Source organism: Narcine bancroftii, chromosome 8, assembly GCF_036971445.1.
Source record: "Narcine bancroftii isolate sNarBan1 chromosome 8, sNarBan1.hap1, whole genome shotgun sequence".
Classification (NCBI taxonomy): domain Eukaryota; kingdom Metazoa; phylum Chordata; class Chondrichthyes; order Torpediniformes; family Narcinidae; genus Narcine; species Narcine bancroftii.
In genome coordinates this window covers 102841917-102868392 of record NC_091476.1, presented here as the reverse complement: position 1 = coordinate 102868392, position 26476 = coordinate 102841917, and the positions used below count along the sequence as shown (strand labels likewise).

The 26476-nt window shown below is 38.3% G+C and overlaps 1 protein-coding gene across 4 annotated transcripts in view; it reads left to right on the top strand.

Moving 5' to 3' along the window:
* The window catches only part of LOC138741092 (uncharacterized), a 50547-nt gene that overhangs the window by 3465 nt on the left and 20606 nt on the right, over positions 1–26476 (top strand). For 2 of the 4 annotated variants that reach the window (XM_069894626.1, XM_069894623.1), the window contains exons 3-7: positions 3584–3676; positions 7593–7785; positions 8874–9008; positions 10939–11011; positions 11526–11620. In XM_069894626.1, the coding sequence (XP_069750727.1) occupies positions 3584–3676; positions 7593–7785; positions 8874–9008; positions 10939–11011; positions 11526–11620 (589 nt within the window). Of the gene's footprint in view, positions 1–3583; positions 3677–7592; positions 7786–8873; positions 9009–10938; positions 11012–11525; positions 11621–12298; positions 13385–15477; positions 21088–26476 lie in introns of those variants that run through there. The other 2 variants (XM_069894625.1, XM_069894627.1) reach the window with 2 other exon arrangements.

The following is a 26476-nucleotide window of genomic DNA, read 5'->3' as shown; positions in this document are numbered from 1 at the left end:
TTGCTACTTTGCAGTAGGAGACAGCAAAGCTTCACTCCCAGATGAACACTTGATTTGACCTCAAAAATAAGGAAGTACCACTACTGCGCACCCCCTTGTCCCCTGATGATCTCCTGTCCGTATCTGAGGATGGCATGCAGACTGTCTTCAGGAGAGTGAATCTGAGGAAAGCAGTACACGGCCAAGTATTAAGAACCTGTGTTGACTAATTTGCCAATTAATTCACAGATATCATCAACATCTCCCTCCGGCTGGGCGTAGTACTGTGTTTCAAACAGGCCAAGAAAAGTGTAGTAACTTGCCTTATCGACCAGTGGCTCTCACATCCACAGTGATGGTGTTTTGAAAGGCTAATGTTGAAGCATATCAGCTCCTGTCTGAGTAACAACATGGATACGTTCCAATTTGAATGAAACATGAAAGTCTGCAGTAAAAAACAAACACTGAAAATCTGGAGTAACTCAGCTGGTCTTTTCAGCATCCATAAAAAGCAAATATATATTGCTGATGTTTCAGGCCTGAGCCCTTCTTCAAGGAATAAGAAGAATGAGCCAGAAGCAGAAAATCTCAAAATTCGGACAATGGCGGCCAGGGGAGTAATTCAGACCAACACAAGGTGATAATTGGATATGATAAGGGGTGAGGTAAGAGAATGGAATGGAATCCTTACAGGGGGCAGGGTGGGAAGAGGTGCAGTCAAGGAATTTGTGGGAGTTGGTGTGTTTGTATAAGATGTCTGCTGAGAGTTTGTCTTCTGAGATCGCATCTGCTCCTAGGATGAGATCTTCCATACCAGATCATTAGATCCGCCGCAATACCGTTGATCTATCAGTGGCCACCCATTTCAGTTCCCCATCTCATTCCCTTGCTAACACATCTGTCCATAGTGTCATGTACTGCCAGACTGAGACCACCTGCAAAATGGAGGAGCAACACCTCATCTTCTGACTGTGCACCCTCCAATCAGATGGCATTAATATCGACCACTTTGGCTTTTGTTAAACCACCTCCCTCACTTCTTCCCCCAGCTTTGTCTCTCTTCCTTTTCCCTGTCTCCTTTCGCACAAACATGATAAATTCTTGCCTCGTCCCTTATCATGCCCAATTAACACTATTTGTTGGTCTGGATTCTTCCCCCTGAGATTTCCTGAGATTCCTCCCTCCTGAGATTTCCTACTTCTGACTCATTCTGCTTATTCCTTGATGAAGGGCTCAGACCTGCAATATAGAGTTGCTTTTTATGGACACTGAAAAGACTGGCTGAGTTTCTCCAGCATTTTGGTGTGGTTTTTAATATGTTCAACTTTGCCTAGCATAGCAACAGGTCTACACTGGATGCCATCTCACTGCTTGACACATGGCCCTGCAACATCAAGGATACATTAATCAGGATGCTCTTTATCATCTACAGTTTGGCATTTAACACTATCATCCCCTCAAAATTCATCAGAGAACTCCAGGACCTTGGTCTCAATACCCCACTGTGCAATTGGATCCTGAATTTCCTCACCATCAGAGCATAATCAGTGAGGACTGGTAAGAACCTCTCCTCTACAATCTCCATCAGGTATGCAGCCCCCTGCTCTATTCACTATACACCTATGACTATGTGGCTCACAATGTTCCACAACACAATTTACAAATTTACTGATGATACTGCGGGATATTGGCCTGTATAAAAAGCGACGGAGAGTCAGCATACAGGAGGGAAATTAAAAACTTAGCTGAATGGTGCACCAACAACCACCTCACACTCAATGTCACCAAAACTAAAAGAAGGTGATTATTGACCAGGAAGGGAAAACCAAAGGTGTATGATCCAGTGATCACTGAGAAATCAGAGATGGAGAGGGTGAGCAAATTGTAAGTTCCTGGGAGTCAATATCTCACAGGATCTTTCCTGGACCCAACACACTGAGATCATCATGAAGAAAGCATATCAGCGCGTCTACTTCCTCAGGAGTTTGCGGAGGTTTGGTATGACATTGAAAACCAAGCAAATATCTCCACATGTGCGGTGGAAAGGTTGCTGACTGGATGCATCACTGTCTGGTATGGGTAGACCAATACCCCTGAGTGGAAAGCCATGCTAAAAGGTAGTGGATGCAGCGTAAGACATCACAGGCAAAACCCTCCCCACCGTCGAGAACATCTACAGGGAATGCTGCCATCAGAGAGCAGCAGCAATTACCAAGGATCCACATAACGCACACTCTGTCCTCACTGCTGCCATCAGGAAAATGGATTAGGTACCACAAAGTATGCACCACCAGGTTCAGAAACAGCTGCTACCCTTCCACCATCAGATTCAACAAAAAACTCATTCAGAGGCTCATTTAAGGATTCTTCCTTTTGCACTTTATTGATGGTCTTTCTCTCTGTATTGCACAGTTTGTTTAGATTTCTTTATCTGTCTACCTGTATACATATCTTAAATACAGTATTTTGCACTACCAATCAGTGGTAATTATACCTCAGCTGCAGGAAAAATAGTCTCAGGGTTGTATGTGTACTTTGACAATAAATCTGAATTTTACACAAAATCCATGCACTCTTAACTGAAAATTTCAAGTGATTCTAAACACACAGCTTTTTGAGGGAGTGTTCATAAGTCCATGTTTTCGCAGCTTTGTGTAGAATATGTGTTTCTTTATTTCAACTTTTGATCTGGAGTGAAACAATTTCTCTCTATTCTGTCAAATCAATTTGTCAATTTAAAAAGCTCACCTCATAATCTTGCTAAAACCAAATAAATGTACTCTAATCATGATTCTGTTTTTGGGTAGTTGAAATTGAAGCTGCTAGTGAGTTTGAATTTAAAATTCTTTAGATTCAGAAATGGCAAGAAAATTTAAATTCTGGATATGATTCTTTTAATCATTCTTTGAAATAGAACTATTCAGTACTGTCCCTCAAACTAGTTTATATTGGAGATGCATGAAATTGCAAATGCTAGAATCGGGGACAAAAAAAAACCAGATTGGTGGAGAAACTTGACAGATTGACTAGCATCTGTGGTGGCATGAGTGGCATATGGGTCTCAGCCCAAAATGACAACCATCCTTTACCTCTATAGATGCTGCTTGATCTGCTGAGTTCCTACAGCAGTTTGTTTTAAGAGTTTATTGTTCATGGGTAGATAAAGGATATAGTAGTTGGGGGGTAGGTTAGTGGGCAGTTGCCATGACTGATTTAGGAATAGTTCTGAGATCATGACAAAAAAAAAATTGATTTCAGCATGAGTTATTGAATAAGGCCCCAGCAAAACACAGTTCACCTGAAAGTTGAAATAGACTTCAAACTCATTACTTCCATCTCATTACAATGCTATTAACATAATTCAAGGATTCTTTGTGGAATAGAAGGTATCCCAATTACCATTTCCACTGAATAGTGCAGAGTAGCTTAATGTTTTCCTTATGTTTTCCTGTTCAATAAAAGAGTCATGGAGGAATATACAGGCTAAATTGCATTGCAAAAATTTACATTGTTATTTTTATTTGAGATGAGTTGATATTGTTTTTAATTTTACCATAATTAGCTTGGTAATTATTTTCTCCTTTGTGCACATTCACTATTCTAGGTTGTTGGTGACATCCAATGCAATTCCTAATCAATCGTTTGCTGATCTTCGACGGGGGCACTGGGAAGTGATTCCTCCACTGCACAATGACAGGTAGAGGAAATAAAAATCCACTTTAAATAATTGTGGATCTATCATTATTAAAATTATATTGTATTATAAAAGGATGATATGCAATAAGACAATAGGTGCAGGAGTAGACCATTCAGCTCTTCAAGCCAGCACCGCCATTCACTGTGATTATGGCTGATCATCCACAATGAGTACCCCGCTCCTGCCTTCTCCCATATCATATAACCATATAACAATTACAGCACGGAAACGGGCCAATTTGGCCCTTCTAGTCCGCACTGATCCAAGTACCCTCCTCTAAGCCCATTTACCAGCACTCTGCCCATATCCCTCCATCTCCCTCCCATCCATGTTCTTACCCAACTCTTTCTTAAATGACAAAATTGACCCTGCCTCCATCACCTTTCCTGGAAGCCCATTCCACAAAGTAACCAAACACTGAGTAAAGAAGTTCCCCCCTCATGTCACTCCTAAACCTTTGCCCGTCAACTCTCAACCCATGACCTCTTGTATCCATCTCTCCTACTCTCAATGGGAAAAGTCTTTCCACATCAACTCTATCTATCCCTCTCATTATCTTAAACACCTCTATCAAATCCCCTCTCAGCCTTCAACGTTCCAAGGAATAAAGACCTAATTTGCTCAATCTTTCCTTGTATTCCAGATGCTGAAACCCAGGCAACATTTTTGTAAATCTTCTCTGCACTCTCTCTATCTTGTTAATATCCTTCCTATAAATCAGTGACCAGAACTGTACACAATACTCTAAATTTGGCCTCACCAATGCCTTGAACAGTTTCATCATTTCTTCCCAACTCCTATATTCTATGCACTGATTTATATAGACAAGCATACTAAAGGCCTTCTTCACCACCCTATCCACATGCGCCCCTACCTTCAGGGAACAATGCACCGCTATTCCTAGATCTTCCTGCTCCACTGCATTCTTCAATGCCGTCCCATTTACCACATAAGTCTTGCTTTGATTATTCTTTCCAAAATGAAGCACCTCATACTTATCAGCATTAAACTCCATCTGCCATCTTTCTGCCCGCTCCTCTAAGCAGTTTAAATCCTTCTGCAATCTTTGAAAACCCTCTTCATCATCCACAATTCCCCGTATTTTAGTATCATCTGCATATTTACTACCGCCCCATCCTCCAGATCATTAATATATATGACAAACAGCAACGGTCCCAATACCGAACCCTGAGTACACCGCTTGTCACCGGCCTCCATCCTGACAAACAATTATCTACTACTATTCTCTGGCACCTTCCTTCCAGCCACTGTTGAATCCATTGGACTATCTCCGAATTAATACCAAAGGAATTAGCCTTCCTAACTAACCTCCCATGTGGAACCTTATCGAAGGCCTTACTGAAGTCCATATAGACAACATCCACTGCTCTACCATCATCAACATTCCTAATCACCTCATCAAAAAATTCAACAAGATTGGTCAAACACAACCTTCCACGCACAAATCTGTGTTGAGTGTCCCTGATCAGACCCTGTCCCTCCATTTACTTATATATACTATCTCTAAGAACACTTTCTATCAATTTACCTACCACAGACGTCAAACTTACAGGCCGATAATTGCTAGGCTTGGTCCTTGAACCCTTTTTAAACAAAGGAACCACATGCGCAACACGCCAATCCTCTGGCACTATACCCATCTCTAATAACATTTGAAAAATCACTGTCAGAGCCTCCACTATTTCCTCACTACTCTCAAGGTCCTGGGGAAAATCCTGTCAGGACCTGGAGACTTATCCACCTTTATATGTTTCAAAAGCTCCAGTACTACCTCTTTCTTAATCAGTATAGTCTCCATATATATCCCCTTTGCTTCCTTTACCTTGCATAGTTCAATATCCTTCTCCTCAGTAAATACTGAGGAAAAGAAATTGTTCAAGACCTCCCCCATCTCTTTTGGCTCCACACACATTTGTCCTTTCTGATTCTCTGTTAGACCAATTTTATCTCTCACTTTCCTTTTGCTATTTACATATTTGTAGAAACCCTCTGGATTTATTTTCACGCTGCTTGCTATAGCCACCTCTGATGTTTTAGCTTTTCTAATTTCTTTCTTAAGATTCTTTACATTCAATATAGAACCCAAACATCTCCTTTTTTCCCTTTTTCTTATATTTATTGTAGTACTCCCTCTTTATTCGAACCAAGTTTCCAATATCCCTTGAGAACCATGGCTCTCTCAAACTTTTGACCTGACCTTTCAACCTAACAGGTTTATAAAGATTTTGTACTCTTATAATCTCTCCTTTAAAAGACCCACCATTTCTCTATTACATCCTTCCCAGAAAACAAATTGTCCCAATCCACCCCTTGTAAATCCTTTCGCATCTCCTCAAACCTAGCTTTTCCCCACTCAAAAAACTCAAATCTGGGCCCAGACCTATCCTTTTCTATAATTACCTTGAAGAAGCTAATGGCACTATAATCACTGGACCCGAAGTGCTCCCCCACACATACCTCTGTCACCTAACTCATCTCATTCCCCAACAGCAAATCCAACACAGCTCCCTCTCTAGTTGGTACCGCCACGTATTGATGTAAAAAACTATCCTGCACACATTTTACAAACTCTAACGGAATGTGTTTCCCAATCAATATTCGGAAAATTAAGATCACCCTCAATCACTACCCAGTGCTTATTACAAATATCTGCTATCTCCCTACTAATTTGTTCCTCTAATTCGCATTCCCCATTTGGAGGTCTATAATACACCCCTATAATTGTAACTTCCTTCCCATTCCTCAATTCCACCCTAATAGCCTCCCTGGACGAGCCTTCTATTCCATCGCACCTAAGCACCGCTGTAATATTTTCTCTAATAAGTTGTGCAACCCCACCCCCTCTTGCCCCCCCTAGTTCTATCACACCTAAAGCAACTAAATTCAGGAATATTTAGCTCCCAGTCATATGTAAACATGGGGAACATGTTTCCTGCCTCTAGCTTGTCCAATCCCTTAATAATCTTATGTGCTTTAATCAGATCCCCTCTCATCCTTCTAAATATATATATAACAATAGATAACAACTAGACCTCTTAGTTAAAATTAGAGTTTTACATCATGTAAAATTTCACTGTTGAAGAACCATTTTCTTATCCTGGAAACCATGAAGTTGCTTACAGCAATATCCCAATGTTCATTTAGTGAAAAGCATTTCCTGAGGCTTGAAGATTGGCTGAAGGACTTGCGAGAACCACAAGATTCTTGGATGACTAGGGCAATCATAAATCAGAAACCTGTGTAATACACTTTAGATATCCTCACTTAGTAATCAGGTTTATTTGATGAAGGGCAAAAAAAAACTGCAAATGCTGAAATGAAAACAAAACAAAAAAATCAGGAAAATCAAAATTCAGTGAATATATATTGTAAACATATATATTTCATTATAAATCCTTGGTCGTGCTGAAAGGTAACGACATTTTATCTAGCCTGATATTTTAGTGCAGATTTGCCTTTTTAGAGGGACATTCGTTCTTGTGATTTGTTAAACAATCACTCAAATATTCCCAAATACTTGTTTCCTCATGCTGTAATCGAGAGTAATGGCTGTCATGTTCAAACCAGTTGAAAGAGTTATTTTTCAAGGACAACTGTGGGATAGCATTAAATGTTGGTCTGCATTCCATCACAAACATTTCTTCTGTTTTCTCCATACATCTTTCCTTTTGCAAAGTATGGTTCTTACTTTTCCAATTCTGATCAAGTTTCCTTGACTTTTTGATTTTGTTCCTCTTCCCATTGATACAGCTTGATCTGCAAAGTTATTTCAGCAATTTTTTTCCTGACTTCCAACGTGCACAGCGTTTTTCCTCTCCAATTGCTAATCTTCTGTTAATATCATGTGGTATGATTTTCTGATAAAATTTCTAAAAATGCCAATTGTATTTTTCAGACAAACCTCACAACTGAGTGCAATCAGCCAACAACCAGCTGTATCAGTATCAGAAACACTCTTGGAGGAAGAAATTAGTGACCTCATGAGAGAAATGATCAGAAATGTTTTTGAGGAGTTTAACATTCACCTGACCACTGCCACCGTCAATGAATTAATAATGGAGACGATTGAGCCAATGGTGCCACAAATTGTAGGTCTCCTTGAAGAATATTATTAGATTGAGAAGTATTCTCTGTAAAATTGAAGTTTGACATTTGTTAAATTTCCTCTTAATGAACATCGACTAAGCAATATTTTTAAAAAAATGCTCTTTTCCTATAATGCTGTCAAAATAATAGATGGATAAAATGTTTTCCATTTATTGGAATTGATAAATAAAGCAAGAAAATGTTCCCTATTTTGATTTTGGGCACTTCAAAGCACATCACAATCAATTAAACATTCTTAAATTGTTGTCATGACTGCAGAAAGTTTAGCCTGAAAGCCAGTTTGTGCACAGCATTCTCTCACCAACAACAATGTGATAATAAATCGAAGGATAAACATTGGGGATTTTTCTGCTGCTCTTAGAGATTTTTTAAATATTTCCATAATTAAATGTCTCGTCTTAAACCAAAAAAAACCCCTCTGTCTGTACAGCACTCTCTCAGCTCTGAAACATCAACCTTCAGTTTTGTCCTCACATCTAGAGTGGGTCTTGAACCCAACAAACTTCTGACACAAATTTACAAGTACTACCAACTGAATCATGGCTAGGAAAATGATGCATGGTACTTTAAAAATGGATGTTAAGCTCCAATAGATATAGAATCTGAAATGTAGTCACTGCTGCCATAGTGGAAATGATGGAGCCAATAGGTGCACAGCAAGAACTTGCTAAAAACAATAATGTTGGTTGAGAGCAAAAAAATATCTGGAACTCTTTTGCTCTTTTTACTGGTAGTGGCATGGTATTTCAAAGTTTTTGGCTCATCATCCAATCAAAATAATTTCACTGCTCAATGATCCCATGGTTCTGGTACAAAAAAATTGGCCAAGAATGTCAGCTCATGTTTGAATAAATTCTGATTAAATCCTCTGAGACTGCTTGAAGACGACCATTTTAGACAATATTTTTTTCTTAACCAATGCTTCAGAAATTGTGAAAATACCCATTCATTATATTGCTGTTTATGTAGTGTTGCTGGTGAAGAATGGTTGCCTAGATTTCATGCTTCTATATATCTGCCTCGGGGCACTCAAAGATGTTTGTCACTGAACCTTTTATTAACATCACAGGTGAAAGAAACAGTAAATGAGATGGTACTAGAGGAAAATATCCTTTCGGTTGTGTTGGATGAGGAAATAAGAGATGTTCTTCGGCTTCAATTAAGTGAATGTGCCACTAAAGTATATAAGCAGCAGGTGGAAAAGGTAAGTTTTTCAGGTGATGGTTGTTGTCCCTTGTGTCATGTTCAAGTCATGTCAAGTTTTTTATCATCTGATTGCACAAGTAAAACCTGAAGAAACTGCATTCTCTGGTCCTCAGTGCAAACAACATGCAGACACTCAACTAGACATACAGTCATACAGGCAAGCAATACCTATGCAGGACAAACTCCTATATAGAAATAAATAATTCTACATTGTTTAGTAAATATGAGAGTCTAGGATGGTTAGTGTAAGCAGTTCCTTTTGTCATTCAGCATTCTCGCTGCCCATGGGAAAAAGATGTTTCTCAACCTAGTGGTGCCAGCTCTGATACTCCTGTATCTATTTTCTGACGGGAGTAGCTGAAAGAGATACAGGAGTGGAAGGAATCCGCAACAATTTTGTGTGCCCTCTTCAGACTATGATCACTGTAAAAATTTCTAACCTACTGGGGAAGCAGAGACTCAAGGATAGCACTAGAGCAGTATCTTAAGTAATAAAATTGACATTGTTGTGAAGGGGAAATATTAAACGTTGGAGACACCAACTAGTTATCTCTGTTGACAAAGATAACCGCATGCTTATCAAGACCTCTGGATGTGATTGATGACCTTCTGCAGTTAAATACCTGGCTGGTAATTCCTGTTAAGGCTTACACATGAGCAATATTCTTTTGAAGAAGTACTACAGGACTGTGGTGATTTCTTTAATCTGTTTTTAAGCTATGCATCCTTAATTCAGGTGCAAGTGTCAGGATCCATTCCAGTGCTGATTTTGCCAAAGTTTGAGTGAGCAATGAGAATGTTATAAATAAGCTGGGTGGGTATCTTGGAGATATATCATTGAGACGTAGTTTGAAAAATGGTGACACTGTCAGAGCTGCTGTAATGGGAGTGCTGCTGGTGTGGACCCATGGGGAGCGGAGAGACAGTACTCCCATGGGGTCCAACCGCCCAGACTGACTGCCATCAACTTCGTTCAGGCTTTAAACGACCTGACGATGGTGTTATTTAAAATCCTGCAACCACAGGATCTGCACCCAAGATGGCAGTGCCTAGGATCAGCAGCAGCTACAAGGGATTGCAGACTCCAGGGAAGTGGAGGACTGGTCCAGGGCACCAGAAAATGGGGAGAAGAAAGGAGAAGCAGAGGAGATGATCCATGGGACATTGACCAAGGCAGTGAACGTTGGGGGTTCTGTGGCTGAAGGACCCACACAAACAGCGGGCTGTTGATAACTTGAGGAGAGGAACCTATTCAGGCTATGGGGTGTTGGAGACTGTGGTCCAGGGAGTAGCACCAGGTAGTAGACTGCTGGAGACTGGCTTGAATGGGTACTAGGTATTGGAACCGGATGCGAGAGGGTGCCAAGTAGTGCACTGAAGGGTTCCTAATCATATTGGTGGTTCTGATCTGGAACTCGGGTGGCTGATTATTTGAACTGGACTCTGAGTGGCTGTGGAGTCTGCAGGAGTGCTGGAGGCAAATCCTTGGACACTGGGTGACTCTGGGGAGAACTTTCTTTCTCTGACTGTAAGAGGCCCTTCAAGCAATTTCTGTCGATGGTAAATCTGTCTGCCTTACAGCAGACTTTTTATTACGTGACAATAAATTGAATCTTGACACAGTCTGATAAGCAAGTCTAAACAAAGCAGTGAATATTATCTCCTCTCTTAGCTCCTACAAGATCCATTTGGAGCTTCAGGTAACATAAGTGGACCTGATATTTATTGATATCAACTGATTGCAAATGTTGACTAAGAATTATGAAAATGTTAATATTGGATTTGATGGGATTGTATGTGAGGTGAATGTCTCAATGGATACTATTTTGTAAAATTACAAGCATAATCGGACGTTGCGAACTAACATAGATCTTTGTGCAGGTCAGAATATTTGCTGGCAGAGATTGATTAACGTGTTTTTTCTGCAGCTTCCATTGAAGACTTTGGGAAATGAAGAGAGAACATTCCCTGAAGAGACTGAACTGGACAGAGTGTTGGACAGTAAGTTCTATTCTCCTTCCATCCACTCACAGTAGAACACTTGGGTTAAGCAACCAACAATCTACTGAGTGACCAGTGAGTGGCAGTGCAGAATTTTGGGCTTTTCCAAGTTTCTATCTGCATGGTGAGTTTGTTGTACTATGCTGTCAAAGGTTTCCCAGCCAAGGAGGAGACAAATACAAGAACTCATGAAGTACCTTTCCTTGCGCTGCATATTGTAAGTTGTTGAGGACACTTTGCAGAGTTCCTAGTTCAAACATTACTGTAAGGAATATTGTGTAGAAAAGATGGGATGATGTGTTAGGAATAAGGAAATTTCCAGTTACAAATACAAATTGGTTTATGATTGTGTCATAAAGCAGGAATTCACAACTTCCTGTGTCATCTGAAAATGATATCACCAAGCTAATGAGGTGCATTCTCAAACAAGTTTGCAAAGAATGATTCATTTATTTTATCGCAGAATTTTTTTTGCTGGTTGATGACTGAGAAAAGATATCTCATCCTTTTTCAGGTTCAATGCTTGACACCCTTTTAGGACAATACCTCAACGTCAGTCTATACAATTGTGCTCTGAAGGATTACCATTTTAAGGCCTTTACAGATGTGGTGAGTGCAACTTTGTTACATCTGATTCCCAATATTTCCTTTTGGAGTTTTTACATCTTCATCCCTCCTATAAAATGTTATATATGGATTGTGGAGGAACACGTGGCCTCCCTAACAGCACCTAATAGCCTGAATACAACTGGGATTGTCTGATCTTGGAAGCTAAGTAGGCACAAGATTGGTCAGTACTTGGAGGGGAGACCGCCTAAGAACACCAAGTGCTGCAGGTTTCTGTGAGGGGCATTGGGCAAAGTGGCAACTCTCTGCCTGACAGTAGATAGAAGTTTAAAGAATTTCATTCTAAATGTAGTATTGTGTGACAATAATGGAACCTTTCTGGAATATTGTGCAGGGTCACGTGACCTCCCTGTCTGAAACTTATTTGGAAGTCACATCACATACCAATCAAGGTAGAGCACACCTTACCATTGGATCATTTAAATTACTCAGTGATATCATTGGCCAGATGCCCAGCTCAAAACAGTATAAAGGTCGATGCATGCCATATAATCATTTACGGAGCCGAAACAGGCCATGTTGGCCTTTCGAGTCCTCACCGGTTCACTAGAACAACTCCATCGTCCTTTGATAATTGAAAAACAGCTTACAATCCTCTTTGATGGTGCCTGACCTGCTATTTTCAGCATTTTATAATTTATCATCTTCTTTCTGGTTTAGTGCTGTGAATTTCCAAAGTAAATAATCAACAATAGATGCATGGAAAGATAAAAGAATTGAAAACAAAGAAAATCAATAAAGTGCTGCAAGAGTCCTGAAATGAGTTCCTGATTGAGTTTCTTTCCTTGCCTCTTGGCCCAGGTCCTGGACATTGGTCCATGCCAGGTTGCTAATGTGTCCATTGCTGGAGGAGTCACAGGCAAAGTGTGCAGTACACTGAGTTGAGTCGTAGTACTGCAATAGATCAGTGTTTGCAGAGAGCCGCATCTCCATTGGTACAGGGAATTAGGAGTGTGTTTGAAAGTCCTTGTCTGTTAAGTGTGTATGTGTATGGGAGAGTGTAGTAGGGTAAGCAGCCACCAATATCAGAGTCCCTTGTACCCAATGTGCCTGCTTGCACTGTTATCGTTTTTGTCTCGTAGAAGATGGGCAGCTACTGGTATCAGAGTCCATCCTAGGTTTGATGTGAATGTTGTGACAGAGTATTTAGAGGTGACTTGGGAGGAATCGCTAGAGCAGCTTGCACACACACATTATAAAACACAGAATATTTGCAGGACTTTTGCACAATGGTTTTTGCAAAAATATAACAAAGTAGCAACAGCAGCAGCTTGCCTGGAAGAGCCTGTGATCTTTGCAGCCAGGGAGAGAACAGTTTTGCTCTCAGAGAGGGAGGGTGTAAAACAGAGAGAGAGGAGACAGAAATCAGTTCCAGAAGGACAAAGCTGGCAAACTTTGGGAAGACTGTCTGATCAAAGAGAAGACTGTCTGTCTGAAAGGTGACCTGAAAGAAAGAGGATCATCTGGAAAACCCTGAAAGGGGCAAGTTCGTCAGCAAGACTGAATGAGAAGGAATCAGTTGCAGATGTCCTGAAAATCAGCAAGAATCCTCCTGAGTGGTAACCCTTTGCCTGTTAAGCACCAAAGCCTGGTGAACTTTGTTAATGCTAACTTCTGTGCACAGTCCAAGAATTGCCAGCAACCAGTGAGATTGGACTGTGATTCAAGAACTTTTCTAATCTTAAATTACATTACACACACCTGCACTTAGTATTAGAGGGGGGGAATTAAGTAGGTTAAGTAAGTTGATAGTAATAAGTTAATGTCCAATTCTGTTTCCTTGTTCAATTATAATTAAAAACTACTTTTGTTTAAGTACCCCTTTGTGTCGTGGTGCATATCTATTGCTGCTGGATTTTGGGGTCCTCTGGAGTCTGTAACAATATGTATATAGTTATATAGTAGTAGAGTAATTAAGTATCATTTGATGCAGTGGTTCCCAAACTTTTTGAGGCTGCCACTCCAGGGTTAATGGCAGCGCCAAGGGTAGTGGCAGCGTTGAGCGGGGGGGGGGGGGGTTAGTGATAGCATTGAACAGGGTGGGGGGGGATAGTGGCGGTGCTGAGAGGGGGGGGTAGTGACACCAGTACAACATTGTGACCACCGAGACCAACTCTCGTGAGAATCCTTGTCGCCGTTTATTTTGCTCATTATTGCCACCCCGACTCTGGCTAAAAAAAATTTCTGCAGTGGCTTTTTCATTAAACTTTGCAACAAACTGAATAACAACAAGACGGAAGGTTCAGACTGGCCCCTTTTATCTCAGTGCTCCCTAATCACCCCCTTTTTCCCTCACCACCCTCTTGGATCTTTTCACTGCCTACCGTGGGGTGGCAGCACCCACTTTGGGAATCATTAGTTTGATGTCTTCCCCTGTTCTGTCACCCATGTGTTTAATAAAATTACCTTTAATTGCAACACTTGCATCAGACCTGTCTCTCTGTGAACCCACCGAACCTGATACTTTACAAACACAACATAAAATCATTATTTTTTTCTCATTTTTAAAAAAATAATTTTTGTGATTCTTGTAATTGTCAGATCAGGGGATTTTAAGAAACAATTTCTGTTCAAACACTCACTACCAGCACAAGCTGGCTGCTCTATACAATGTCCTCAAATACTACTGGAGCAGGTACAACAGTTTAAGGAACAATCCAACTGTTTTACTGTAAAATGTGCTTCTATCTCTTTTCCAATGCACCATAAATTACTCGTGACTCGATTTCAGTTCCAACACTGATCAACTTTGAGGAAGCTTGACAAATTAAAGGATTGTTCCATCTTGCATGCACATTAATGAATGTTATGAACAACCAATAAAATATGGTTCCTTTTATTATCATGAAATAATACATTAAAAATGTAACATACGTGATATACTGTAACCTGCCACAAGGCAGACAAAGAGTCAGCATTAGTATTGTCCAGTGCCCCTTAAATGAGAGAAAGAGAAACAAAAGAGAGTCCCTTCAGGGACACTGAGTGTCTGTGGATTAACCTCCAGCATACCTGCAGCATCTACAGCTGTACAGATTCCTGTTCGATTCATTGGCAGTCCGAGCTCAAGATCCAAACTCCGACACAATCAAGAAGCCTTCAGCAACCGAGTCCTTCTTGCCCTCAGCATCCTCTTGAACCTTGGCATCAATATCTGGTTCCCATGAACCAGTATTCAGCAACACGCAGCCCATGTGGGTCCCCTAACTGTAAGACGCCCACAGGCTGTGTGGGTCCCTCAGCCACTTAGACCCTCGCTGGTCCGCTGCCATGATCACTCTCCTGTAGGGCCATCTCCCATTCTTCTCCTTCACATTCGGGTTTATTCTCCCCTTTCTTGGTGCCCTGCTCTGTTCCGCTGCTCCTCCAGAGTCTGCCATCCCTCAAGGCCGCTGTCCAGTAGAGGCACTGCAATCTTGGGCACAGACCTCACAGTTGCAAGATTTTACTTACAAACACTTTTGACTCCTTTAGCAGGCCTTTTAAAGCCTGCTAAAGTCGCAGGCATTAGGACTGGGCTTGAAACCTTTGGACCACCCGCTGTGTCTTCACCCACCGCTCTCCTGAGTCCACAGTAGTCCGCAGTCTGGCAGTGCCATCGTTATTTTTTTACATCATTATTATGCGGTGATAATACACAATGGTAATGGAATATTGTTGCAATTACAGTTTTTCCCCTCTGACATTTTCAATCTTTTTTACTGAAAATGTTCTTCAAAATTCAGAAGGGTTATTGAGAGTGAGGAATCTAGACTGTAATGCAGCCCATTACTTCCAGTGAGTTTTCCAGTCAGGCACCATTAAATTAATGATGATTGCCCTCTGTTTATATTGAACAGGCACTGGATGTGATCCTGACAGAAATGAGTGAATGGATGGACGATGATACGGCTGACCTTTTCCAATATGAAAATTAAGCAAAGGAAGTAGGCTTGCTTGTAAAGAAATGAAGCCATAAGACTCAGACTGCTGATGTTGGGGAGGTTCTAACTATGGTTCTGTCATCCTTCATCCTTTCCTGATTCACCAATCCTCTCCAGGATCCTATCCAACCTGTTGCACCTTATCCTCATTATACCAGAATTCAGAATACCTCTGAATTCTTAGTTTCGATGAAGGGTTCTGTCCTAAAACATTGCAAATTCTTTCTCTCCCCTGATGCTGTTTGACCTATTGAATTCCTTCAGCAGATCATGTTTAAGATTCAAGATTAAATTTATTATCATAGAGATAATACATGAAATTTCTTTTTGCCTGCTGCAAGGCAGACAGATTTGCCACCAGCAGAAATTGCCTAAGCGCCTCTTACATTTCTTGCAGTCAGACTTTCAGTCCGAGAAAGAGAAGCAAAAGAGAGTCCCCCCAGAGTCACCAGACTCCTGATAATAGCATTGATGTACTTATAAAAGGATTTCCTCTCTTAAGAAGATACTTGGGCAAGACTTCTTCCAAAGAATGTTTCATATTGAGATGGGCTGGTCTGCACAATTATTAGAATAACTCCTGTATCATTCCTTGCCGCAGGGTAATAGTTTCCATTCTGCTATCTTTACAGGTTTTATAAGGGACTGTCATTGCTGCACTTAGTAAATCTAATCAAGTGTCTTCAGTTTTGAAGTATTCAATGTACAGATTAATGAAGTGTTAAATACTAATGTTTTAAAGTAGAATAGGCCATACTGATACTGTAATATGGTGCAGTCTGAAATCTAATGGAGTAACTCAGAAAGTTCATTTATTGAATGACAGATATCCAGAAATGGGAAACTGATAAAATACATAATGCAACCGGTTTTTAAATTGGGGGAGGTTAAGTTCTAATGAAATTGCTGTTAGAGAAAATCACTTGCAGCAAATGGGTTGGGAATTAATAAAATATATTCTTCTTCATCTCGCCTCTCCCCATTTGTCACTTTAAGTGACCAGCTTGGTTAACTGGTCGCCACAGGGATTGTAGATTCACATCCTGCTTCAGCGGTTTAAACACAACAATATAGTTTGTTGCTGAAACTCAATACTGATTTACATTATATATCGAGTCTTGACCTTTCTTTTAATTAGAAATATGATTCAGTTCCATCGTAGGAATAAGGCCAGATTATTCAAAATCCTTTTTACGTTGATTTTCCATTAAAAATAAGCGCAGAAGAAAATTGCTCGAATAGTATAAGTAACAGAAGAGTTCAGCTACCTCGAGATTAACCTTGTTTGTTATCTTTAGAGAAAGTAAAATAATGCAGTGAAATATTATGACCTGTTATTAGAGTGTATAAAAGTGTTGTGGAAGTAAGTTAAAATAATAACATAAAAGAATCAAAATGAAACATGAAAGAGAAACTATACAAAGGTATCAAAAGCTCTTCTCCAAAAATTACCACTTGTTTCCTCATAAATAATTTACTTGGTTTCTTTATTTAAAAAGTTTAAAATGTTCTGTTCATGTTGATTTTTAAAAATTTTGTTGAGTGAAACTGCTACACATTATGTACAAATTATATCCATTCCTTCAGTTGCTGTGAGGATACCATTTATCCACGGCAATACAGGCACCAGAGTGAGCGTTTTGCTTCTGGGTTAGAAAATAATCACAGATCCCTCGTGTTGGTTAGATCCCATGACCCTTCTGTAAGATCTATTTATCTGGTCATTGAATAAGGGTAAAATCAGTATACATTTAAATGACATCCACATTCAATAAGGAAGTTGATACTCTGAAAGATTCAGTCGTGCAAGTAGTACTTTGGAACACATCAGCAGGTTTAAACTTGAGCTGACCTGCCTCTTATCCATGAGTCTTTCCATTCTGTGAGTGACATTACCTAGCCAGCTCTTCAACTACAGTAAGAAAGGTCTTGTTTTAATATGGCTCAAAGGTTCAACCATATAGATTTGCTAGGAATATAGATTAAGCTCCATCTTTATAATTGGTGCTTAGTGTTGGAATCTTTTTTAATTTTACAAATTTTCAAGTCAAACAGTCCAAGGGACAGAATAAGTTTCCGAAAAAATAGTAATATGCATCCATTAATAGCTATTGAATGTATAACTATAATTTAAAAAAAAAATTTAAGACAGCAACTCAACCAACCAAAGATAAATGTATAACTAATTAACCGTACCTCCCCTCCACTCCACTCCCCTTGAGGAAAAAGTAATAAAAATAGAAAAAGGTTAGAGAGCAAGAAAACAAGATAGTTCAAGACTAGACTAAAAAGAGATTTTTAAAAAAGGAGGTTGTCAGGTATGTACTGTCCACTTTCCGGGCCTTAAATTATCTAGCTTTTCTAGGTCCAAGGGAGGAGTACAGACGGGGCACTCTGAAGTAGTGATAGAAACTTGTCTCAAATGTCATTAAGCATCTAAACTTGGACGAACATTTATTTGACATGTGAGAGTTGTTTAAGAACCAACTGATCTCACATCTGACATGTAAGAGTCCAGGATCGCCATGTTCGATTAAGGAAGAAGAGCAGGGATGGGAAGGTAAGAAAACTGATGATGAAAGAGGTTACAAATTTAGCCAAAAGGAAAAGGAAGCGTATGTATTCCTTGGGGGAATATAAAAATAGGAGAAAAGAGTTCAAACAGCACATTAGGAGGATCAAAATGGGCCAGTAAATGTCTTGGGAGAAGAATTAAAGAGAATCGCTATACTTGCATTAAAAACGAGGATAACTGGGGATAGGGTAGGACTACTCAAGGACAAAGGAGGGAATTTGTGTTTAGAGTCAGGGGAAGTGGGCAAGTTGCTACGTAAGTACTTTGCTTTGGAATTCACAATGGACAAGAATATGGAGCATAGAGAGAGCAGTGTAATTTTTTTAAAGCATTTTGAAATCAAGAAGGTGGTAGTTCTAGGTCTAGGTAGATGTCCCTCAGTCCTAATGGGATATATCCATGTGATGAGAGGGGATTGCTGGAGCCTTTTTTATTTATTTTTTTAATTTTTCACACTATGAACCATATTAATCAAAATACACAAAAACATTTCCCTCTTGAATATACAGTGTCATTTTCTCCCCTTTTCCCCCCTCCCTCCTTCCCACCCCCCTACAAACAAATTAATCGTTCAACATATACAATACAATAAACCCATTAAACAATGTCATCACACAATGAAAATAAACAAGAAAATTATGTCATCTACTGTTACACACTGGGTCAGTTCATTTGGTCTTCTTCTCATTCTATCATTTTAGGGGTTTGTTCAAATAATGTGACTTTATTTTTTAAATTATACGTTATTTTTTCCAATGGAATACATTTATTCATTTCTATGTACCATGGCTGTACTCTCAGGCTCTCTTCTGATTTCCAAGTTAACATTATACATTTTTTTGATACAGCTAAGGCTATCATAATAAATCCAGTTCGAGGCCTAATTCTTTACTTCTTGTATTACTGAGAAGAAAGTTCTCTGGATTTTTTGGTATGTTGCTTTTTGTGATTTTAGTTAATACCTGATTTAGATCTTCCCAAAACTTTTCCACTTTCTCACGTGCCCAAATTGCATGTACTGTTGTTCCCATTTCCTTCTTACAGCGAAAACATCTATCTGATACTGTTGGGTCCCATTTATTTAACTTTTGGGGCGTGGTATATAGCCTGTGTAATCAATTCTATTGTATCATGCGTAACCTCGTGTTTATTGTATTTTTCATAGTTCCGGAGCATAGCTTTTCCCATAATTCATTTTTTATCTTTATGTTTAGATCTTGTTCCAACTTTCGTTTGGGTTTACAGCCAATTTCATCATTTTCTTTCTCTTGCAGCTTGATGTACATGTTTGTAATAAATCTTTTAATTATCATTGTGTCTGTAATCACGTATTCAAAGCTGCTTCTTTCTGGTAACCTCAGCCTGCTTCCCAATTTGTCCTTTAAGTAGGTTCTCAGTTGGTGGTATGCATTGTACCGTGAGTTATTCCATATTTGTACTTCATTTGTTCAAATGATAATAAATTATTTCCCAAAAAACAATTTTCTATTCTTTTAATCCCTTTTCTCTCCCATTCTCTAAATGAAAGGTTATCTATTGTGAAAGGGATTAGTTGATTTTGTGTCAATAGTAATTTTGGTAGGAAATATGAGTTAGGGGGATTACGTTTACCACATTTTCAAAATTATTATTATGAGGTATCCCAACTTAAATTTATCAGTTCATTGATGGATTTGGTACGGCCTCCTAGTTGGGCTAAAATCGAGATGGCAAGTATTTCTGAATTTGAAATACATCAATTTTTGTTTAGGTGGATATGAATTTGTTACAAATAATGTGCCTATATTAAAACATTTAATGAAGTTATGGATAAAGAAAAATAAAATGATAGGGGTAAATTATTGTCTTTAACTATAATAAACATTTCTTTTTCAATACATAATCAAAGTTTATTGTATTGGAGATTTAAAGGTGTGGAAAATTTGGGAGATTGTTTTAAAGAGTGTAAGTTTTTATCTTTTAATCAGATGAGGGAAGATTTTGGTATTGATAAGAATTCTTTATTTCTTTATTATCAAATTCGATCTTTGGTAAAATGTATGTTTGGTAGAGATATGATTTTACCTAAAATGACTAAAATTGAGACTTCTCTTATGAAGGTACCAGAGAAGGGTTATATTTCATTTATGTATCAAATATTACAGGATGGTGTGGATAAAAAGGGTTGGGATAGATCTAAAATTAAATGGGAAGCGGATATTGGTTTTACTTTTTCTGAAGAGGATTGGTTAGATATTTGTTATGATAGTGTAACTAGATTGATAAATGCACGTTATGCAATGATTAATTACAATTTTTTACATCAATTATATTTGACACCTGAAAAATTAAAAAAATATGGTTTTAATGAATCAAATTTGTGTTTTAGATGTGGTGATATGGTTGGAACTTTTTTTCATGCTGTTTGGTCATGTGTATATATACAATCCTTTTGCAAGAAAATTCAATCGTTTTTAGAATATCTGTATAAGATTAAAATAGTTTTAGATCCAACAGTATTTTTATTGGGTAGTTTGCAACCTCTGAAAGACTTGGGATTAGATAAGTTTTAGCTTGCTTTTGTATATTTAGCTTTATCCGTAGCGAAAAAATGTATGGCTAGTATGTGGAAAGATACAAATATGATTGATATTAATAGATGGCATAATGAGATGAAATATTGTTTAATAATGGAAAAATTATGTATGTTTCACATGATAATTATAATTTTTCTATTAATGTGGTCGTTATACTCAGAATATTTACATTTCAATTTATATTGATTAGATTTTAATATGTATATTTAACTTTTTTAATATTTTTTCTTTTTTTATGACTCTCCTTAGGAGTTGGCTGAAGGGGGGATCTTTTCTTTTTCTTTATATATCTAAAAAAAGGTTCATGTTTAATTGCTGTATATGTCATATTATTTGTTCTTTGAATGAATAAATAAAGTTTAAAAAAAATAGTAATTTTGGTAGTCAGTAATTTGTTTTTTTTTTCCTTTCTACGTGAATCTTCTTCCAAATGTTGAGCAGATGATGTAGTACTGGTGAATTGCCATGTTGCACCAGCTTTTCATCCCACTTATAAAGTATATGTTCTGGTACCTTCTCCCCTATTTTATCTAGCTCTATCCTGGTCCAATCTGGTTTTTCCCTTCTTTGATAAAAATCTGATAGCTATCTTAATTGTGCTGCTCTATAATAATTCTTAAAGTTGAAATCCGCATTATTTAATTGGCATCGCTTCACTTTTATTTGCATTGACCTTGTACTCTGATATTTCTCTATATTCTTTTAATTTCTTATGTAATTCATTTATTGATAATTCTGGTTCTGTTAAGTATACTATGATGTCATCTGCAAATAGACTGATTTTATATTCCCTCTCTTTTATTTTTATCCCTTTTATTTTATTTTCTGTTCTTATCAATTCTGCCAGTGGTTCTATTGCTAAAACGAACAGTAAGGGAGATAGTGGACATCCCTGCCTAGTTGACCTGCTTAATTTAAATTGGTTCGATATATATTCATTTACTGTCACCTTTGCCATTGGGCCCTTATATAACGCTTTAATCCAATTAATATATTTCACTGGTAGGTGGAATCTCTGTAATACTTTGAATAAATAATTCCATTCTACCCTGTCAAAGGCTTTCTCTGCTTCTAAAGCAACAGCTACTGTTGGCGTCTTATTTCCTTGTTCTGCATGGATTAAGTTAATGAACTTACAAACATTGTCCGTTGTTCGTCTTTTCTTAATAAATGCAGTTTGATCTAAGTTTACTATTTTTGGTACACAGTCAGCCAATCTATTTGCTAATAGTTTTGCTATTATCTTATAATCTGAGTTAAGTAGAGATATCGGTCTATACGATGCTGGTGTTAGTGGATCTTTCCCCAACTTTGGTATTACTGTAATTATTGCTGTTTTACATAAATCTGACAAGTTTTGTGTTTCTTCTATCTGGTTCATTACTTCCAGGAGAGGAGGAATTAGTAACTCTTTAAATGTTTTATAGAATTCTATTGGGAGTCTGTCGTCCCCAAGCGTTTTATTGTTCGGTAGCTTTTTTAATATATCTTGTATCTCCTCTATTTCAAATGGTTTTATCAATTTGTTTTGCTCCTCTTCTTGCAATTTCAGTAGTTCAGTATTAGCTAGAAACTCATCTATTTTGTCTTCTTTCCCTTCGTTCTCAGTTCGGTATAATTGCTCGTAGAATTCCTTAAAGTTTTCATTGATCTCTGTTGGGTTATATGTAATTTGTTTGTCTCTTTTTCCTTGATGCCAATACAGTTCTTTTAGCTTGTTCTGTTTTAAGTTGCTAGGCTAGTATTTTATGCGTTTTTTTTTTTCTCCTAGCTCATAATACTTCTGCTTTATTTTCATTATCTTCTTCTCCACTTTATACGTTTGTAATGTTTCATACTTTATATTTTTGTCTGCCAGTTCTCTTCTTTTTGATGCATCTTCCCTTGTTGCTAGTTCCTATTTCCCTTTCCAGCTGTTCTATTTCCCGATTGTAGTCCTTTTTCATTTTAGTTACGTAACTTATTATCTACCCTCTGATGAAGGCTTTCCCATAATATAAATTTGTCTTTCACTGATTCCGTATTTATTTCAAAATACATTTTAATTTGGCGCTCAATAAATTCTCTAAAATCCTGTCTTTTAAGTAGCATGGAGTTTAATTTCAATCTATATGTTCTTGGTGGGATGTCCTCCAGTTCGATTGCTAATAACAGGGGTGAGTGATCAGATAACAATCTAGCTTTATATTCCGTTTTCCTAACTCTCCATTGGATATGGGCTGACAACAGGAACAGGTCAATCCTTGAGTATGTTTTATGTCTACTCGAATAATATGAGTATTCCTTCTCCTTTGGGTGTTGTCTCCTCCATATATCCAAAAGTTGCATTTCCTGCATTGATTTACCATAAATTTGGCTACTTTGTTTTTTTCTGCTAGTCTTTTGTCCAGTTTTATCCACCTTTGAATCCAAATTAAGGTTAAAGTCCCCTCCTAACAATATATTCCCCTGCGTATCTACAATCTTCAAAAAAATATCTTGCATAAATTTTTGAATCTCTTCATTAGGTGCATATATATTGATCAAATTCCAGAGCTCTGAATATATCTGACATTTTATCATTACATATCTCCCTGCTGGATCTATTATTTCTTCCTCTATTTTAATTGGTACATTTTTATTGATTAATATAGCTACACCTCTGGCTTTTGAGTTATATGATGCTGCCGTTATGTGCCCTACCCTGTCTCTCCTTAATTTATTGTGTCCACTTCAGTTAGATGCGTTTCCTGCACGAATGCTATATCTATTTTTTTCTTTTTTCAGTAAATTTAATAGCCTCTTCCTTTTAATTTGGTTATGTATTCTGTTAATATTTATAGTCATATAGTTCAACATGGCCATCTCATACTCTGTTTACATCTCATTTCCACTTCCTCACCACCACCTTTTCCCTTTTCCCCATTTTCATTTCTCAGTTTTCTTTTTTTGAACGCACTGTGTATGACAACACTTCTAAAACATAAAATATTTTAACCATTCCCACATTTAAAATTCCCCTAATCCCAAGTGTCCACCCCCACCTCTCTGAGTCACCCCTCGTCCTTTGACGGGCAACCGCAACTCCCCTTTCCTTTCGGACTGCGAACTCGTTCGCAAGTGTCAACTGATTTTGAAGTGACTGTTATTCTCTTCTATCCAACCCCCTCCAGAAAAGACTTTTATCTTCACATTACAACAAAGCTCCCCCTCTTCTTCTCCCTTACTTCCCTTTTCTTCCCTCTTTTAGTTCTTACTTGTACATTATTTTTACATCTTTATATGTAATTTGTCGTCGTTCTTTGTTCTTCATCTCTCTTTCTGTCTTGCAGGCGTTCTGCAAATTCTCGCGCTTTCTCCAGATTAGAACAGTCTGTTTTGGTGCCCCGGGATAACTATTTTAAGCACCGCTGGATATCTTAACATAAATTTATAACCTTTTTTCCATAGGGTCGATTTTGCTGCGTTAAACTCCTTCCTGGATTGCTGGAGCCTTGAAGAAGATCGTTGTATTGTTATGAGCCCATAGGACCCCAAAACCCAGCAGCAATAGATATTCACCAAGACAAATGTTTACTTAAACAAAAGTTGCTTTTAATGATCTTTAAACATGAAAACAAAATCACACTTTAACTTATCACTATTGACTTAACTAACCTAACTTAACTCCCTTCTAATTCTAAGCGCATGTGTATGTAATGTGTGTGTAAGTTTAGAAAAGTTATTTGATTCACAGTCCAATCTCACTTCTCATTCCTCCAAGTTTACTGGTTGCAGGCAATTCTTATACTGTGCACAGAATTTAACATTTATAAAGTTCACAGGCTTTGGTGTTTGAAAAGTAAATGGTTACTGCTCAGGAAGGTTCTTGTCGGTTTTCAGAGAGATATTTGTTGTTCACTGGACACCCACAACTGATTCCTTTTTAATCAGCCACTTCAGTGTCTTGCCAAAGAAACCTGCACCCTCAGGGTTCTCCAGATGATAACCTCTTTCTTTCAGGTCACCACAGAGTTCCTTTTTGTTTCTCTTATTTCAAGTGAAACTTTTGGTAGCCAGTCCGCTCATCTTGCATGAACAACACGGGCTTTGACCAGGCTGAACTAAGCACTTGCAACCTGCCTTCCAAATAGGGTTTTCCACAAGCTTGCCAGCTTGTCCTGTTCCTGTCGCAGCTGCTCCTGCTGACTGTATAAATGCAGAATTGATCTCTGTCTCTCTGTCTCTCTGTCTCTCTCTCTCTCTCTCTCTCTCTCTCTGAGAGAAAAGCCTGTTTGACTCCCTCTGATTGCAAAACCACATGACCCTCCTGGAGCAGCAAGTTCTAGAAAATCTGTGGCTCTGACAATTTCCTTCATCTGTTGCCTTTTTGTAAATGACAATCCATTAGTGAAATCTCTTGGGTACTCTCCAAAGCTTTTGCAAAGGCTCTGGGTTTGACATTAACACGCTCCAGGTTTTTAAATAAGATCTGTTTTAAAATGTTTGTATATGACCTACACTAAAAAAAACCTGCCCCAATTTATCTCCCAAAAACATCTATATATAATACAAACACAACATAATCTGTCACGGTATACTAATTTGGCAATAGTTGAAGTGAAAAAGATGAGTGGGTTAGTAGGTATGCAGGTGACACATAGATTGGTGGAGTTAGAACAATGTAAAGGCCTATCAAAGAATACAGCTGAATATAACACAGTTGGTTTCATGAGCAGAATGTGACAGATGAAGTTTAATTTGAGAAAAGGAAAAACAGGTGAATAGTGTGCTTCGTTTCATTGGGCAGAACATTGACTATCAGATGAAGGAAGACATGTTGCAGCTATATAATTCATTGGTCAGGTCACACTTGGAATATTGTGTTCTTTTCTGTTCACCACTTTGCAGGAAGGATGTGGGAACTTTACAAAGGATACACAAAAGATTAACTAAGATGCTGCCAGGATTAGCGTGCATGAAGTACAAGGAGAGATTGGGAAAACTTGGGTTGTTTTTTGTGGAACATTGAAGACTGAGGGGAAACCTAATAAAATCCATAACATTGTGAGAGGGATAGGGTAAAATATCAAATACTAGAAGACATGCCTTTAACGTGAGGGGCAAAAGTTTAAGGAGATTTGCAGGCAAGCTTTTTTTACACTGAGTTGTAGGTGTCTGAAACAAGCTCCTAGTGGTAGTGGTGGATGCAAATATGATAGCAGAATTCAAGCATCTTGGAGATAAACACACATCAATAGGAAGGTAATGGAGAGATATGAATCATGTTCAGGCAGAATGCATTTCATTCAATTTGGTATCATGTTTAGTGCAGACATTGTGGGCCGAAGGGTATGTTCCTGTACAGTACTGATCAGTGTTCCATTTCAATTATGAGCCAAAGGAAACTTATGAGCATAAAATAGCACATGTTGACGTGACCAATCCAAGCAATGCACAACTATTCTTAAAAGATAAGCAGCCATAGCAATCACAATTAGCCAACTAAGACTATTATAGCACAGTTTATCCATTTCTGCAGTATAATGTTTTGAAATGTATATTTTTATGACATGTAAAGAGTCACTTAGCTGGTCAAGGCTTTTCCAGCACTCAGAACATTCATCAACATAATTCCACTTTTTTCTTTGTATTTATTCTCCCACAATTTCCCATTCCCCTAGACTGCTACCCACAATATGGAGGAAATTTATGGCAGTTACCAGCATGTCTTTGGAATATGGGAGGAATTAGGACTATCCAGGAATAACCCCAGAAAATCCCATGTGCAGACTCAACGCAGATA